Source organism: Gracilinanus agilis, chromosome 2 (genome assembly GCF_016433145.1).
Source record: "Gracilinanus agilis isolate LMUSP501 chromosome 2, AgileGrace, whole genome shotgun sequence".
Taxonomy (NCBI): domain Eukaryota; kingdom Metazoa; phylum Chordata; class Mammalia; order Didelphimorphia; family Didelphidae; genus Gracilinanus; species Gracilinanus agilis.
In genome coordinates, this window is record NC_058131.1 from 507599798 (window position 1) to 507616240 (window position 16443).

The 16443-nt window shown below is 39.2% G+C and overlaps 1 protein-coding gene across 1 annotated transcript in view; it reads left to right on the forward strand.

The window, feature by feature from the left end:
- The window catches only part of ITPK1 (inositol-tetrakisphosphate 1-kinase), a 369408-nt gene that overhangs the window by 294299 nt on the left and 58666 nt on the right, over positions 1 to 16443 (forward strand). Inside the window, exons 6-7 of the mRNA XM_044665036.1 lie at positions 4803 to 4901; positions 5404 to 5444. Coding sequence (XP_044520971.1) covers positions 4803 to 4901; positions 5404 to 5444 — 140 coding nt within the window. The remainder of the gene's footprint in view (positions 1 to 4802; positions 4902 to 5403; positions 5445 to 16443) is intronic.

Sequence of the window (16443 nt, forward strand, 5' to 3'; positions counted from 1 at the left end):
TATATATATATATATATATATATACATATATATATATATCAAATGCCCTCTCTCTTTGGAGTACTATTGCCTTATATAGTGGTTGTGAACTTGAGATGGACATTTGAACTTCTGAAATTGGGTCATCTCTTGATACTCAGTGCTGGCATTCATGCTGATTCTTTCTTGATTCCTGAACAAGGAGATAGTATAAAGATAATAGTAAGAACTCGCGTATCCCTTCAGTCATCAGAGACAGAATAGCACATTGCTCTACCGAGGAAAAGAATTGAGAGGGACTGGAGGAGAAAGGCTGCTCTTCTTAAAGGGGTAAGGAAAAACCCAGAAAGTGTGACTTCAGTTTTGTTGTTATACAAATATATTGGAGGGGCAGCCAGAAAATATGCTTAGAAATTTCATTTGAAATGTCATTCATGGGAGCAGCTGGATGGCTCAGTGAATTGAGAGCCAGACCCAGAGACAGGAGGTCCTAGTTTCAAATCTGGCCTCAGACACTTCCCCAGCTGTGTGACCCTGGGCTAGTCACTTGACCCCCCATTTGCCCACCCTTACCACTCTTCCACCTAGGAGCCAATATACATAAATTAAGGGTTTAAAAAAAAAACCCAACTATTTATTGAACTCAGAATACAATGTAATACAAAAAAGGTGTGCCCATCACTGAGCCCCTGGATCCCTGCAGCACCCACCAGGAGGCGGTAGCGCCAACTTTGGGAATCACTGCCCTAAAGCATTATATGAATCTTGGTACTCAAACACAAGTTTTTTATATCAAACCTAATGTACTTTCCCATTACATCTTTATTCTTTATTAACTCAGAAATAACACAGAACTACTAAAGTAGTTAGAAAACCCAAGTCTTTAAATCAGGAAAGGGATAAGTTCAATATTTGGCCCTTTACTCAGAGCCCGGTGCCAAGACTTAAAGGGTATACACTCAGGGACTCTGAGGATAATATCCCTAGGAGTGACACTGTGCTAGATGATAATTCCAAAAGACAAAAGAATTTGGGGAACTTATATAACTTTTGGGAAACCTAGGGACAGGGAAATATGACTGAATGATATTACCTTGGCTACAAGGAAATGGGAATGTTCAAACTATACTGACTGGATACAATCATAGTTGGGAAAGGAATCATAGTTAGAGGTTAGGGTATAAGATAAGGGAAGGGGCTATTTACACTGGATACTAAAAAGAAGGTCCCTGCCCAAGTGTGGGTCTTCTTGGGAAAGGGTCTGTGATACTGTGGGGGAGACTACTTAAGACAAAAAGAGTACATAACATTTGCTTTAGCCCCACCTAACTGGGTTTGCCATTTACCTTAGGGTCCATTATTCAGTCTAGCCTAAGAGTCCCTTCAGGGTAGATTCTCACTGGAACTGGGAACAAGTACAAGCTTGGGGTCTCCAACTTACCAGGGAATCCTAAAACTTGAGGTTCATCAGATCTTACTAGGCTGTAAGTTTGGGGGTTTCTAGATTCCATGTCAACACTGATAAGTGACTACATTTCAAAGGGTTCCCCTTTCAGTTTTTATTCCTGTGATTGGCCTTTTTGGGTGTTTACAAATAATAATAGAATAACCATGTCTTTGTTTTGACTAGCCTTCTTCCAATCCTCCTTTTCTCCATCTTTTCTTCTCTAAGTCATCAATTATAGTTACTTATCTTTTTTTTCCACTCTCTAATCATTGCCCCAGAAATGTTTTTCTCCTTCCATCCAGGTCTCACCTTTCCTTGTGAAAAACTGTAAAGTAACCCATCATTCAGAATTTCCTACAGTCAGATGCTATCCTCTTTAACCTAGTAAATTTGGGCTACCACTTTTTTTCCCACTTGATTTGGCTCATCCCTCACCTTCCTAGGCTTTTCCTCTGTTAACATCAGCAATTTTGGCAGAGAGTGGGCATGTTGCATGTTTGTAAGGAAAAGAAGGAATTGCAACAAGGCACTATGAATGCTGAAACCTGGCATGTGTTCACCTTTGGGAAACTGCTAATTACCCAGAAAGAATGGTGGTGACATGTGGAGTATATGAATCACATTTTCACAGTGTTACTACTTTTTTTTCCCCCTCCCCATAGCTTTTATTGATGCTTTTTATTTCTTTTCCTTTCCAGATATACTTTTCACCTTCACTCACCCACTTGCCTATTGAACATTGCTTTTTAACCTTCCATACCTCCTCAAAAAAAGAATTGAGTGAAAACTACTGTCTCAGATAAGCATGTGCAACATTCCATATCCCCATTTTCCCACTTCTCCACAGGAGAGAAATGCATTTTTCCTCACTTATTTGGGGCCAAGATTATTCAATACAATTACAAAATATTTGGCTTCAATAGATTGTTTTTTTTCATTTGCATTATTGTAGTCATTATGTGTATTGTTTTCCTGGTACTGATTGCTTCATTCTGCATCAGTTTACACAAGACTAATCATGTTCTTCTAAATTCCTCCTATTCATTATTTCTTTCAAGGCAGCACAGTATTTCATTATATTAGTACTGTAATTTATTTCCAGTTCTTTGCTCTCACAGAAAGTATTGTTAGGAATATTTTGGTGGTCATGAGAGTTTTTTTTTTTTTTTTTCTGACTTTGAATTTCTTGAAGCATGTGCCCAGGATCCCTTTGTCAAAGGCTAAGGTGGGTGGCTTTCTCAATTGATTTTAAATTGTTTCCCAGAATGGTTATGTTAATCCACTGCTCCATCAATAGTATATTACTGTGGGGGTAGTTAAGTGGCTCAGTGGCTAGACAACCAGGCCTGGAGATGGGTCCAAATGTGGTCTCAGACACTTCCAGGGTGATCCTGGGCAAGTCACTTAATCCCTGTTTTCTTAGCCCTTAACCCTTCTGTCTTGGAACTGGTATTTAATATTGACTCTAGGACAGAAGTTAAGGGGTTTTTCTTTTAAAAAAGAAAAAAGTATATTATTGTACCTTTCTTCCCATACTCCACTGCAGCATTGATAACCTGTGCATAAGCATATTCTTCAGTTTGCTGGATGTGAGATAAAACCTTGAATGATCTAATTTGCATTTTTTGTTATTATCAACAATCTGTACAATCATTCATGTTATACATGTATTCTTTTGCAAAACATTTCCATATTGTTCATTTTTGTGAGTGAGTAATCTTATAAAACCAAAATTCCAAAACATACGCCCAGATAAACAAGTGAAAAATGGTTTCATGAGCATTCCTCCAACAATTTTTTCTATAGTATTACATCACCATCATATACCACAATTTGTTCAGCCATTCCCCAGTTGAGGGACATCCTCTTATTTTCCAATTTTTTGCTACCACAAAGAGTGGAGCTATAAATATCTTTGTATAAACAGGTCCTTGACCAGTTTTTTTTTTAAGCTCTTTGGGATATAAACCCAGTAGTGGTATTATTGAATCAAAGGTCATGCAATCTTTTGAAGCCCTTTGGGCGTAATTCCAAATTGTCCTCTAGAATGGTCTGATCAATTCACAACTCTACCAGCTATGCATTAGTTTCCCAACTTTGCTACATCCCCTCCAACATTTATTATTTCCCTTTCCTGTCATAATGGCTACTATGCTAGGTATAAGGTGGTACCTCAGAATTGTTTTAATTTACATTTCTCCAATCCAGCGGGATTTAGAATATTTTTTCTTATGATTATTGATGACTTTGATTTCTTCATCTGAAAACTGCTTGTTCAGATACTTTGACCATTTGTCAATTCGGTAATGAGTTATAGTCATAAATTTGACTTAGGTCTTCATATATCAACCTAAGGCTGGGCCACCTTGGTAAAGGACCCTGGCCTGAGGGGAGAAACCTTTGGCACAAAAGAGATACTTACAGGATTAGCCTTCCACACCTAAACTCCTTGAGAGCCTGTTGTTAGTTTGAGCATAGTGAAGTTGGACTCTCCCTCTGGAAAGAACCTTCGCCCACAAGGTCAAACCCAGGACTTTCACCTCTGAGCTAACTAAACTGGGGCTCATCCAATATTTCTAGACTACAAGTTTGGGGGCTTCTAGGCTCTATGTTGACAAAAGTAATGTTGAATCTGTCCAGGCAGCATAGGTGGAGGCCTGCCTTCTAGCTGGAACAGTTTAGCTGGAAAGCTGTTCCTTGGAAGGATAGCATGGAGGGAAAAGCTATTCCCCCAGAACACATCAGTTCTGGGGATTTTATACTCTTTACTACAGTGGAGACTAGACTCCAAGGGGTTAGAGGGAGGGAGGTTTGCCCAAAGGCATGGAGATGGCTCTCCTCATTTGGGGGACAGATGAATAAGGTATGTCTCTTTGTCCATCTCAAATTCCAGATTCCAAGACAGACGGTATGATTTAAGAAAAAAAAATGAATAAATAAATGACATATCTTCTTTCCTCCCCTCATCTGCCCAAAAAATATACACACAAAAAAACCCCCCAAAAAACAAAAAACCTTACTTTCCACCTAGGAATCAATACTATATTTTGTTTTCAAGGCAGAAGAATGGTAAGAGCTAGGCTATGGGGGTTAAGTGACTTGCTCAGAGTCACACAGCTAGGAAGTGTTTGAGGTCAGATTTGAAACTAAGACCTCCTGTCTCTGGGTCTGGCTCTCAATTCACTGAGCCACCCAGCTGCTCCCATGAATGACATTTCAAATGAAATTTCTAAGCATATTTTCTGGCACCTGTCAGGAAACCAACCAGGAAAATCACTTTTGTTTTCACCTGACTCAAGGCTACCTGAGAGGAAAAAACCAGGAGGAAAAAGGTAGGCCAGGTTGATAAATCTTTCTATTTCTTTTTGTCTTTTAGATGAAAGGATCTGTTCCCCTCCCTTCATGGAGCTCACAAACTTTTGTGGAGAAGATACCTTGCAGCTTCTAGAGAAGAATGGACTGGCTTTTCCATTCAGTATGTTAATATACTTTTTGTGCTCCTAAAAGTATGCATATTGCCTATGGTCCTTTTTTTTTTTTTTTAATTGCTGCAACCTTGTTGGAAGCTATGCTCTCTTTCAAGAGTCTTCTGGAGCTGGGCTGATGTGTCCCATTTAGAAGAAATAAAATTATTATATTGGAAGTGACCATTAGTAATTTGGTGACTTTAGTGGCAGTGAGACCTTTTAAAAAGGGACCAGAGATCAGATACCTTCTGCATGATCTGCATTATAACATTAAGTGACTTGTGAGGAGTTCAATTTTTGTTGCTAAAACTTCATATTTAGAATGCTTAAACAATATTGAGAGCTCCTAGGTGTCTCTCCCACTAAATGTTAGAAATTGTCTAGATGTTATTATGAATTCTCCTGGTCACTAGGCAATGTGTTCCTTAGAAAATATGTAATTTTAATCACCTTCTATAATAATTGCATTCATCAATTTTTTTTGGTTTGTTTTCTTCCCCTTGCTGATAGTTTGCAAAACCAGAGTGGCCCATGGCACCAACTCTCATGAGGTGAGTGAAAGATGTAGTACACATGCATTCTCTCTGTTTCTGTCTCTCCCTCCCTCCGTGATAAATAACAACATATTATATTAACTTACTCCTCTCAGTGCATCATTCTGAAGTTATGTTAATGGGTCAGTAGGGAGATAGGGGGAGGTATGAGGGAAACAGTCATTCCATTTTTTTTTTTTAATTTTTTTTTAAACCCTTGTACTTCGGTGTATTGTCTCATAGGTGGGAGAGTGGTAAGGGTGGGCAATGGGGGTCAAGTGACCTGCCCAGGGTCACACAGCTGGGAAGTGGCTGAGGCCGGGTTTGAACCTAGGACCTCCTGTCTCTAGGCCTGACTCTCACTCCACTGAGCTACCCAGCTGCCCCCAACAGTCATTCCATTTTCATGATAGAGGATGACAATTCCTTTTCTTTGCCCTTTCTGGTCTGTTGCCCTCTCTGTAAGTTCATATTGAAAATTTACTATGTAGCAAGTACTGTGCTGGGCCCTATAGGGGATGTCCTTGAAGTTTAAGGTATTGTTCCTGCCTTCACAAAGTTGATTGTCCTTTTGAAGAAGTAAGACTTGACAGAGAAGAGAAAACTGGAAAATGTCTATCTAGGTGGACGGGAGGAAAAGAAGGGGAGATACTATTGTATGGTAGATAGCATACCTTGGAATTAGTAAGACTTGGGTTCAAGTCTTCTTCCTCTGCTTTATGGATAAAGTTTCTTTAGCTCTTGATGCCTTAGGCAACTCTTAAGTCTGTAATGGAAAATAAAAGGAAATATGATATGTCTAATCAAGAGGCTTGTGTTTGAGGGCTCTGGGAGGTATCAGTTGGGTCTTCAGGCAGGAAGGCTATCTTTTAGGTATAGGATAATTTAGGTGAGCCAGAGATTATGTGAGCCTGGTTGAAAGGTTTTATTCTGCCTCCCTGTTGTCTCTAAGGCTCCCTTCAGGGGAGGAGTAAAGAGCCCCTCCCTTTTGGAGAGCTACTCCCAGCCTACTGGAAGTGAAAGCTGGTTCACTTCCTGCCCAAGATGGATGTCTGGTTTAGCCCTCAAGAAATAAAGGGAAGTTATTCTTTCCCTCTTCAGTCTTTGCCCTAGTAGTTGGTATAATGAATCACCAAGAAGCTCTTTGTATTAAAGCCAAGGGTATGCTGAGGGAAAAGGGGTTAAGGTCTGATAACTGCTGCTAAGGGAGAAGCTAGTGCTGGGGGAGGGTCACAGAAGAGGGGAATCAGACTGAGGGAACTGGCCCCTCAGCCAGGGATGAATTCACTGCCCTGATGTAATAAGGTTCAGCAGATTACTAGATGAGGTGATGGCTTGCTTTTAAGGTTGTCCCTGACTGCCTATAAAAGCTAATTCCCATGATCTCCACCCACCAAAAATACCCCCTTCCCAGGGCCCAAAGGGGAGATCCAGGGATAGCAGGATGTCAAGGGAGAGGTCAAGGGAAATCAGGCAAAGCCTAAAAGCCAAAAGCCCCTACAATTGGTTCTTCAGGAAGATCACCTGCTCTAGCCCTCCAGGTTAGGAAACTTGAGGTTCTTTTTCTTTCTTTCTTTTTTTTTTTTTTTTTTTAAAACCTTTACCTTCTGTCTTGGAGTCAATACTGTGAGTGGTAAGGGTAAGTAGTAGGGGTCAAATGACTTGCCTAGGGTCACACAACTGGGAAGTGTCTGAGGCCAGATTTGAAACTAGGACCTTCTGCCTCTAGGCCTGGTTCTCAATCCACTGAGCTACCTAGCTGCCCCGAAACTTAAGGTTCTGAGGAGCAAAGTTCCAAAGGTTGCATGGCTAGCACATAGTAATACCATGATTTAAACCCAGGTCCTAAGGCTCTAGACCCAGTATATATCCTACTGTGCTCTACAGAATGGCATGAGGATGTGGGAGACAGAGAAAATTAGCCTGAAAATGTCATGACTCAGATATACTTAGTTTGGAGGAATCCTTTTGATTCTCATTGGTAACAGGATTGGCATTTGGACAGCTACCCCCACCTCCCTTTGTATATCCTTCACAAGAAACCCCAGTGGCAGCCCTAATGATACCAGGTACTTGCCACCAAAGTGGTGATTAGATGAAATTGGCTCAAGTATAGGAGTGAAAATGTTCTAGCACAAGTCTTAATTGGCTCACTATCCTCTCTAGAGAACTGTAGTTGGATGTAGTTGGTTCTATTCTAAATCCAATTAGAGGAGCTTTCAGCAGCTGTGGGCCTCTTTGCCTATTCAGAAATTGCCTGAAGAGCATGCTGAGGAATTTTGGGGGGCCTCCACCTTCTAGCTTATTAGTAGAAAGGGCATAGTCTGTCATTCAAAATCTGTCAGGCACTAGATATCAAAGTCTCTAGGAACATGCCTTTTCCTGCAGACCTTCTGACTTCCTCTTGTCCTGAGGGTGGTTTCAGACACCTTGTGTAGGGGTAAGCAGTGTCTTAGAGTTTTGAAAGCCAAGTAGAAGATTGAGTATAACGGTTATTTATGTCTAGTACTTTTTCTGTGTCTTGTCAAAATGGCCATTATTCACATTAGTACTTTAGGTGTCTTCAATTTAATTAGTGTGCATGCTACTTCCATCAGTTTGGACAACAACTCTTCTTAGGCAAGTAATAATATTAGCTACATTTATATAGAGTCTAATATGTGCTACATATTGTGCTAGGTACTTAACAAATGTTTTCTCATTTAATCCTTTTAGCAACTATGGGAGGTTAGGCACAATTATCCTAATTTTACAGATGAGGAATCTGTTGAAGACAGAGTTTGAGTAATTTTCCTGGGGTTATACAGCTAGCAAGTATCTGGATTTAAATTCAGATCTTCCTACTTTTAAGCCTGGCACCACCTAGCTATTCCTCACCAAATAAATTGGGTTACTGTGGCTAAAAAAATCCAAACCCTGATTTGGACATCAGACATCTCCACATCATCCCAACAAATTATTTGTTGTCATTCAGTTACTTCAGCCTTGCACATAGCTAGAATACCTAAATGGCAGTTTCTATGAAAAAAAGATTGGGAGGGCATCTGGGTAGCTCATCGGATTGAGAGCCAGACCTAGAGATGGGAAGTCCTATGTTCAAATCTGGCCTGAGACACTTCCCAGCTTTGTGACCCTGGGCAAGTCACTTGGCCCCCATTGCCTAGCTCTTACCACTCTTCTGCCTTGGAGCTAATACATAGTATTGACTCCAAGATGGAAAGTAAAGGTTTTGGAATATATACATTAAATAAATTTATATATATATATATAGGGGTTAAGCTCTATATGGCAACCAGTAGAGCTAATGCAGTGTTCAGTTATGTTAAACAAGTCAAGATGTCAGAGAGGTAACCTAGTCAGGCCACATTTGCAATGTTGTGTTTTATCAGAGGTCCATATTTTATCAAGGATATTGATGAATTGGAGAATGAGGAATAAGTTCAAAATGATTCCAAGGGTTATGGAGGATATTATTAATCATGTGTTATTTTGACTAGATAGTTTCTGAACTGCATTGTGATTCCATGAAAAGCTTTCTTGATTTAGAATCAGAGGATCTATATATTCAAATCTCAACTCTTACTACTTATTACAACTTCTCTGGTCTTGTACTAGTGTGAGAGGGGAGACTAGATATTTAAGGTATGGTTGCCAGAAATCGATTAACTCGATTTCAAAGTAAAATAGACCCAAGTCAGGATGACTTTTATGGTGGTTTATTTACAGTTAGGAAGGTTGAAGGTAGGGAAATTGAGAGAGAGAAACTCTGGCCTGGACCAGAGGCCTGAACCAGGTAGGAATTTTAGAGGCCCCAGCAGAGGGTCACAGAGGTTTAATTAAACAAGGCTTCTAGCCACAAGGCCTCCTCCACAAAGAGAGGCCTCCCTGAGGCTAGAGCCTCCAGAAACACCAAGGGAAGAGAAAGAAAGTCAGCCTAACTTACCCATGTGACAATTCAAAGGGAAGCAGTCTGAGGTCTCACCAGAGATCCTTCAACACCAAGTTCAAAGCACTAACTGCCTTCACAGGAAGTTACCATCATATTTAAAAGATAGCAGCTTTCATCATTTCTTGCATCCACCTCCAATTTCAGGTGGACAAATGGCAGCCTTGACACTGTTTTGGACTGCCCAGGGGCAGTCCCTTGTTTTTGATTTGCCAGTTACTATCATGTGTGGGTCACAGATCTCCTCCTCATCACTTAAGTGACATTTTTGGTGGCTAGAGTCTACACAAATGAATGAGGGTGAGCTAATTCCATTTACACATTAGACTCTTTATCTTTTTAGCACTCAGTTTCTTTATTTGCAAAATTAGAAATTCAGAAATGTTGAACTGAGTGAAGCCCAAAGCTCTTTCAAAAAGTCTTTGAACTTGTGATACCTTAAATCTGAAATTCTGTAAAATTTTTGTTACATTGAGGCTAACTCTTCTTGAAAGATTTTGGAATTCTGTGATTCCCTGCTCTATTCCTGATTTTGCTTTCAAGGGCCAATTGGAGCAAATCTTCTCTTTTATGTGTTATTTTATAGTCCTTCAGAAATTTCGAAGTCATCTCTCATGTCTTTCCTTCTTCAGGATAAACATTTCTAGGTCCTTCAGCTATTCCTCATATACTATGGCATACAGTCCTCTTACTATTCTACTTGTTTTATTTTTGGAAACATTCCATTGTCATTGGTATCTTTCCTTTAAAAAGTGGTACTTAGTATGGTATAATACCATAGTTGTTTTCTTTAAGTCACTGTGTAGATTATCATTTCCCTCATACTGAACACTGTTCTGATATAATTGTCCATTGACTAATCTGCTGATGATGAGCAGATTAATAAATTTTTCTAGGTTTGAGCTTAGAGAATATTCTTTCCCTGACTCTTATTTGAACTTTTTTTGCCTTGGTGTGCCTTGCAAAAATATGCATTCAATTGGCATAACCTTTTATAGCTCAAGGGAGTCTTAATAGGTGGCTCAGTGGATAGAAAGCCAAACCTTGAAATGGGAAGTCTTGGGTTCAAATTTGACTTCAGATACTTCCTAGCTGTGTGACCATGGGCAAGTCACTTTGGAACTGTTATAAGTATCAATTCTAAGAAAGAAATTAAAAAAAAAAAAAAAAAAAAAAAAAAGATCCAGGGAAGAGGCCTAAGTATTATAGTGGTCAGAGTAGAAGCTGTACTTCTCCTTCCCCCCCCCTTCCCCCCCCCCCCCCAATTTGTTTTTTGTAAAATCTGAGTATGGCTTCCCTTACAGACACAGGCTTCTAGGCTTTAAGAGGAGAGGCCTCTTCGAAGGTTACTAAACCTCCAGAACACTCCAGAACAAAGAAAGGGTGTCAACCTTTCACTCACCCTAGTGACAATCCAGAAGGAAGCAGTGTGAGATCTCAAGTTCAAAGGGCCAAATCCCCCTCACAGGAAGTTACCATCATATTTAAAAGATAGTTCTTTGTTTCACTTCCTGTACCCACCTTTCAGTTCTACATGGACAAATGACAGCCTCAACCTCTCTTCAGACTGCCCAGGGGACAGTCAGATCTTTCTGATTTGTCAGTCACTAGCACATGTAGGTCATAGACCTCCCTCCTGGCCACTTAATTCTAAGAGGGGTGTGGTGTACATATTCCTTGTGGCTAAAGTCTAAAGAATAAATAGGGTTGAGCTAATTCCATCTTTAAGTATTTTGGAGTTTTGATTTTGTATGAGTGTGCTTTTATAACAATGAAAAATACATGTGTTTTGCATGATAATAAACATTAAATTAAAAAAGAAAAGAAAATAGATGTAACATTTTAGGTTAGTACAAATTACAGTTAGGTAGTACAAATGGAGAAACTGTGCCACTAAGATCTTCATTAACTTTTACATGGCCCCACAGCTAGTAAGTATTGTGGCCCAGGATAGAGACACAATCACTCTTTCCAATCATTATTTTTTTCCTATGATACCATGAGAACAATGGTCCCAGGTTCAAATACCCCCTAGACCAGGGGTCGGCAATGTATGGCTCTTTCTGCAGGAGCCATAAAGTCAAGTTTTTTTTCAGGCACTGTTACAGGAGCGCGCACTGTGAGCACTGTACGGCTCTCCCGAAATTACATTTTAAAAATTGTGGTGTTTATGGCTCTCATGGCCAAAAAGGTTGCTGAACCCTGCGGCCTAGACACTTAGTAGCTTTCTCAATGTAGACAAGTTGCCATATTTCTCTGACCTATGGTTTATTCATCTGTAAATAAGGATAATAATACTTGTACAACTCACACTAATGGTTTGTCACAAAGTTCTTTGTTAAACCTTGAAATACTATATAAATTGCAGTTATCACCATCATCACTAATCTTCAACATTAGAGAGACTTAGGGAACCTTATCCAATATTCAGAAATGGCTGTGCATATATTTTGTTAGTGGTGGTAAAAATGATAGTAAAAATGATCACATTTTATTCGGAAGCTAGTGTTAGGGATCATAATAAAGAGATTAGAATGGGGGAGATTTTAATTCAAAATAGGAAATAAGGTTAATGAGCAAGCAATTTTTAAAGCAATTACCATGTGGTAGGCACTGTCACTGATACTGGAGATACAGAGAGGCCAAAACACAGTCCCTGCCATTGAGAAGAGGAAGAAACCACTCAAAGAACTATATACATACTAGTTGGAGAGGGTAAGTGGAAAGTAATCTCAGAGGGAAAGCACCAAGAATGGGGAGAATGGGGACTAAAATACTGCAAAAGCAGGGATCATTTTAAGAGGTAGTAAATTTCTCCATTACTCAACATCTTTTAGGAATGATTGGATTGGATAAATTAGTTTTGTGCTACTTTGTTCATAAATTTTGAAGGTTTTGTTTTTCTAATGAGGATTGTAGGAAGGCGAGAAGATAGATTTTTGTTAATATAACCACTGCATAATAGTGATTGGATGACCACTTATTTGGGATGTGATAGGAAGGATCTTCAGATAATAGTCCTCTGATGAGGTTCTGAATTTATGGTGATTTGACTTCAATATTTAGCAAGAGGTTCTTGGACTCTTTTGGAACCTCTGCAAGTCATTGGTTCTAAGAAATAATTATGTTCTTCACCTGTGGGATTTAATGAGTGCTAAATGTAATGGCGGGACACCAGGGATGTTAACTATTATTATTAAAATGTAATCTAAATGGTTTGTGGGTTCACACTGGGTTGAAGGAGAGACAGGACCAACCAGGATAGGGAGACCAGGGTTTACTGCCAAGCTGTTAACTGACACAGGAATGGCAGTTGGCCCAACAGTCAATCAGCCCACCTAGGCCAGGACCTATGGAGCCAGCAGGCAAAAGGTAAAAGTTTATAACAGTTTAATTGAGGGAAATAATAATAAAGGATGGGAATAAGGGATTCTATACTTACAAACTAAGGGTAAACCACAGGGGCAAGGGAAGGACTTGACTACACTATTCTGTTGACCACGCCAGGTAGGGCCGAAAGGAAGCAGTACTGAAGTCACAGGGAAAACTCAGCTAAAGGGCCTGAGGATGGCTTTCAATTGGAGTCTCACGGTAAATCCAATGATGATCACAGGATGCCAAGAGCCAACTCCACCAGGACAGGTGTTATAATAAATGATACTCCTCTACTAGATATATGTAGATGAAGTATAGAGAGAGGATGGGATGACACCTCCCTCCTTTATAACAGTTGCTCAGGCAGGATCCTTTAGGTCAATGGATGATATCCCTTCAGGACCCACCTGGGGTTAATTGATAGTGTAAATGGGCTCTTTAGCTGGGTAACTGTTGGTATCTGACTGCTTCTCTCCCTTTTCAAAGAAGCTTTGAATAACCACTTCTGGAAGGTACTTTAAAACTTTGATTGTATTTAACAAAGAAGGATAATGGGATTGGATAGAGGTATTGGGAGACCCTAATTTAAAATGATAATGATGAATCTCTAAACTGCAGACAAGTGAATGAATTAAGATGATTAGTTTCTCTCTGGTACAACCTGGCCAGAGCCACATCAGAGCAGGCAAACTGCTGTATGATCTTTCAGCTTCTTCTTCACTAGATGATATGCCTAACCAGTTTGAGATATCTGCCCCTTTCCACCCTCTTCTTCTTCTTCTCCTGCCCACTTCCCGGATCCCTCCCGGGCCCTGGGAAACCTAGATAACTAAGATGATTGATTTCCTAATTTCTAGGGGCAGTAGAATCAGAGATGGTGGTCTGGGTACAGGTTGTTGATGGTACAGGAACAAACAGGAGGAGCTTGCAGGGTTGAGTCTGAAAATCTCAATCCCCCAAAAGACCAGGATCCACTGCTCTCAGGTCTCAGGGAAAGAAAGGAACCTCTGCCAGGGCTGCTAGAGTGGTTTTATATCCCCTGGGCCAACTGCCCTCTCCTGTGTCCGCACGCCTCTCTGGGAACATTCTGACATCCAACCTTTCCACCTGTCAATCACAGCGTGAACTCCTGGCTCCCAGAGATTCAATATAACACAGGTGATCCAAGGTACCCAGGTAGGGAGAGTGAGTTTGAAATGCTTCACCAGATCACAAACCACTTCCCTACTTGGTGCTGCTCTGCAGGTCTGTTGTCCACTGCTGAAAGCCTCCATCTCTCAGGATCCCAGGGAATCTGGATGCAGTTTTTCCCCAACTCTGAGATCTCCCAGGGTTAGCAACAGTTATGTCCAACCACTAATGGAGTCTCTCTCAGAGCAGAAGCCCCACTTCCTGCTCCTTCATTCCATCTTGGAATCCTCCAGCCCTTCCTGCTATGTCCAACACTAATACTAAATTAATTGCTAAATAACCCTCACAACATAAAGAGCACATCTTTTTCCTTCTGTCATAATTTAGACATTCTTTTTCTTTTGTTTAAACTATGAGTTTTTTCCCTTTCAATCATATTATCCAAGTTCTGGGTCATGTATCTTGGGAGAGACTACATATATCCCAGCTGTGGAATTGTGAGACATGTATCCATCACTTATTGTGATAGTGTATGTCACACTTTTAAAGTGGATAAATAAACTGTTGTGTTCTTGACTGTCTGTAATCTGTGCTGGATTATTTATGCAGGGGCTAGGAAGGACCTTGAAAATTCTTGCAACAATGCATACCTCCCAAAGTGGTTGAAAAGATTCAATCATATTTTTAAAGTGCTTAGCACAGTGCAGATTCTATGTAAATGCTTGCTACTATTATTGTCTAATAAGAATATTAAAATTTAACTTTATAAATTTAAAATAAGAATTGACATTTATATAGCACTTTGAAATTTGCTAAGTGCTTTATGAACTTTATCTCATTTGAATCTCTACAACTATTGAGTTAGTTATTACATTTGTTTAAAAAATTTTTTTGACAATTGTTTTCTGACATTTTTCTATTCAGATTCTCTCCCTCCCCGATTCCCTCTCTGAGGCAGTAAATAGTCTGATATAGATTATGACAATGTGTTCATATAACATATATTTCTATATTGCTCTTGCCATGACAGATGAGACATATTTCACAAATTATAAAAAATCATGAAAGAAATAAAGTGAAATATGGCATGCTTTGATCTACAGTCAGACTCTTAACAATTCTTCTTTGACTGTGGTTAACATTTTTTATCATGAGTCCCTTGGAGATATCTTGGAATCTTATTTTCCTGATAATAATTTTGTCCTACACAATTGATCATCAAATAGTATTTGTATTACTGTATACCCTGTTCTCCTGGTTTTACTCACTTCACTTTGTATCAGTTTATATAAGTTCTTTTTAGGTTTTTCTGAACTTATCCTATCGATCATTTCTTATGGCACAATAATATTCTATTATAACCATATTTCACTTGTTCAGCCATTCCCCAATTGATGGACACCCCCTCAATTTCCATATTTTTTTGCCATTTTGCCATAAAAAAGAGCTGCTAAATTTTTTTTTTTTGCAAGTAGGTATCTGATTTCTTCATGATACAGATCCAGTGGTTGTATTGCTCAGTCAGGGAAAGGGTATAAATTATTTTATGACCCTTTGGTTATGATTCCATGTTGCTCTCCTGAATGGTTGTATCAGTTCACAGTTCTACCAGCAATGCATTAGTGTCCCAATTTTCCCATATCCCCTCAACATTTATCATTTCCCTTTTTGGTAATATTAGCTAATCAGATAGGTGTAAGGTAGTGTTTCAGAGTTAATTTTAATTTGCTCTAATCAGTTGTCATTTGGAGCCTTTTTTTCATATGACAAAAGATAATTTTAATTTCTTCTAAGAATTGCCTGTTCATATCCTTTGACTATCAATTGAAGAGTGCGTTGTATTCTTATAAATTTGGCTCAGTTCTCTACATATTTGAGAAATGAAGCCTTTGTTGGAACTATTTGTTATAAAAATTTTCACCCAATTTGTTGTTTCTATTCTTGGATACTTGGGTTTTGGGTACAAAACCTTTCTAATTTAATGTAATCAAAATTGTCCATTTCATTTTTTGTTTTCTACGTCTTGTTTGATCATAAATTCTTTCTTATCAATAGGTCTGACAGGTAAACTTTTCCTTGTTCACTTAATTTGTTTATGGTATCTCTTTATTTTTAGATCAAGTATGCATTTGGGCTTTATCTTAGTGTATGGTGTGAGATGTTGGTTTATGCCTAGTTTCTGCCATATTATTTTCCAATTTTGCCAGGTGTTTTGTTAGATAGTGAATTCTTCCCCCAATAGCTTAAATCTTTGGTTTTATTGAACACTAGGTCACTATGGTTATTAACTACTATGTGACAAATACCTAACCTATTCCACTGATTCACTGCTTTTTTTTTTTTTTTTAAATCTTTACCTTCTGTCTTAAAATCAATACTATGTATTGATTCTTAGGCAGAAGAATGGTATGGGCTAGACAATGTGAATTAAGTAACTTGCCCAGGGTCACACAACTAGGGAGTGTCTGAGGCCAAATTTGAACCCAAGACCTTCCATCTATAGGGTTGGCTCTCAATCTACTGAGCACCTAGATGTCCCCCCACTACATTTTTTAGCCAGTACCA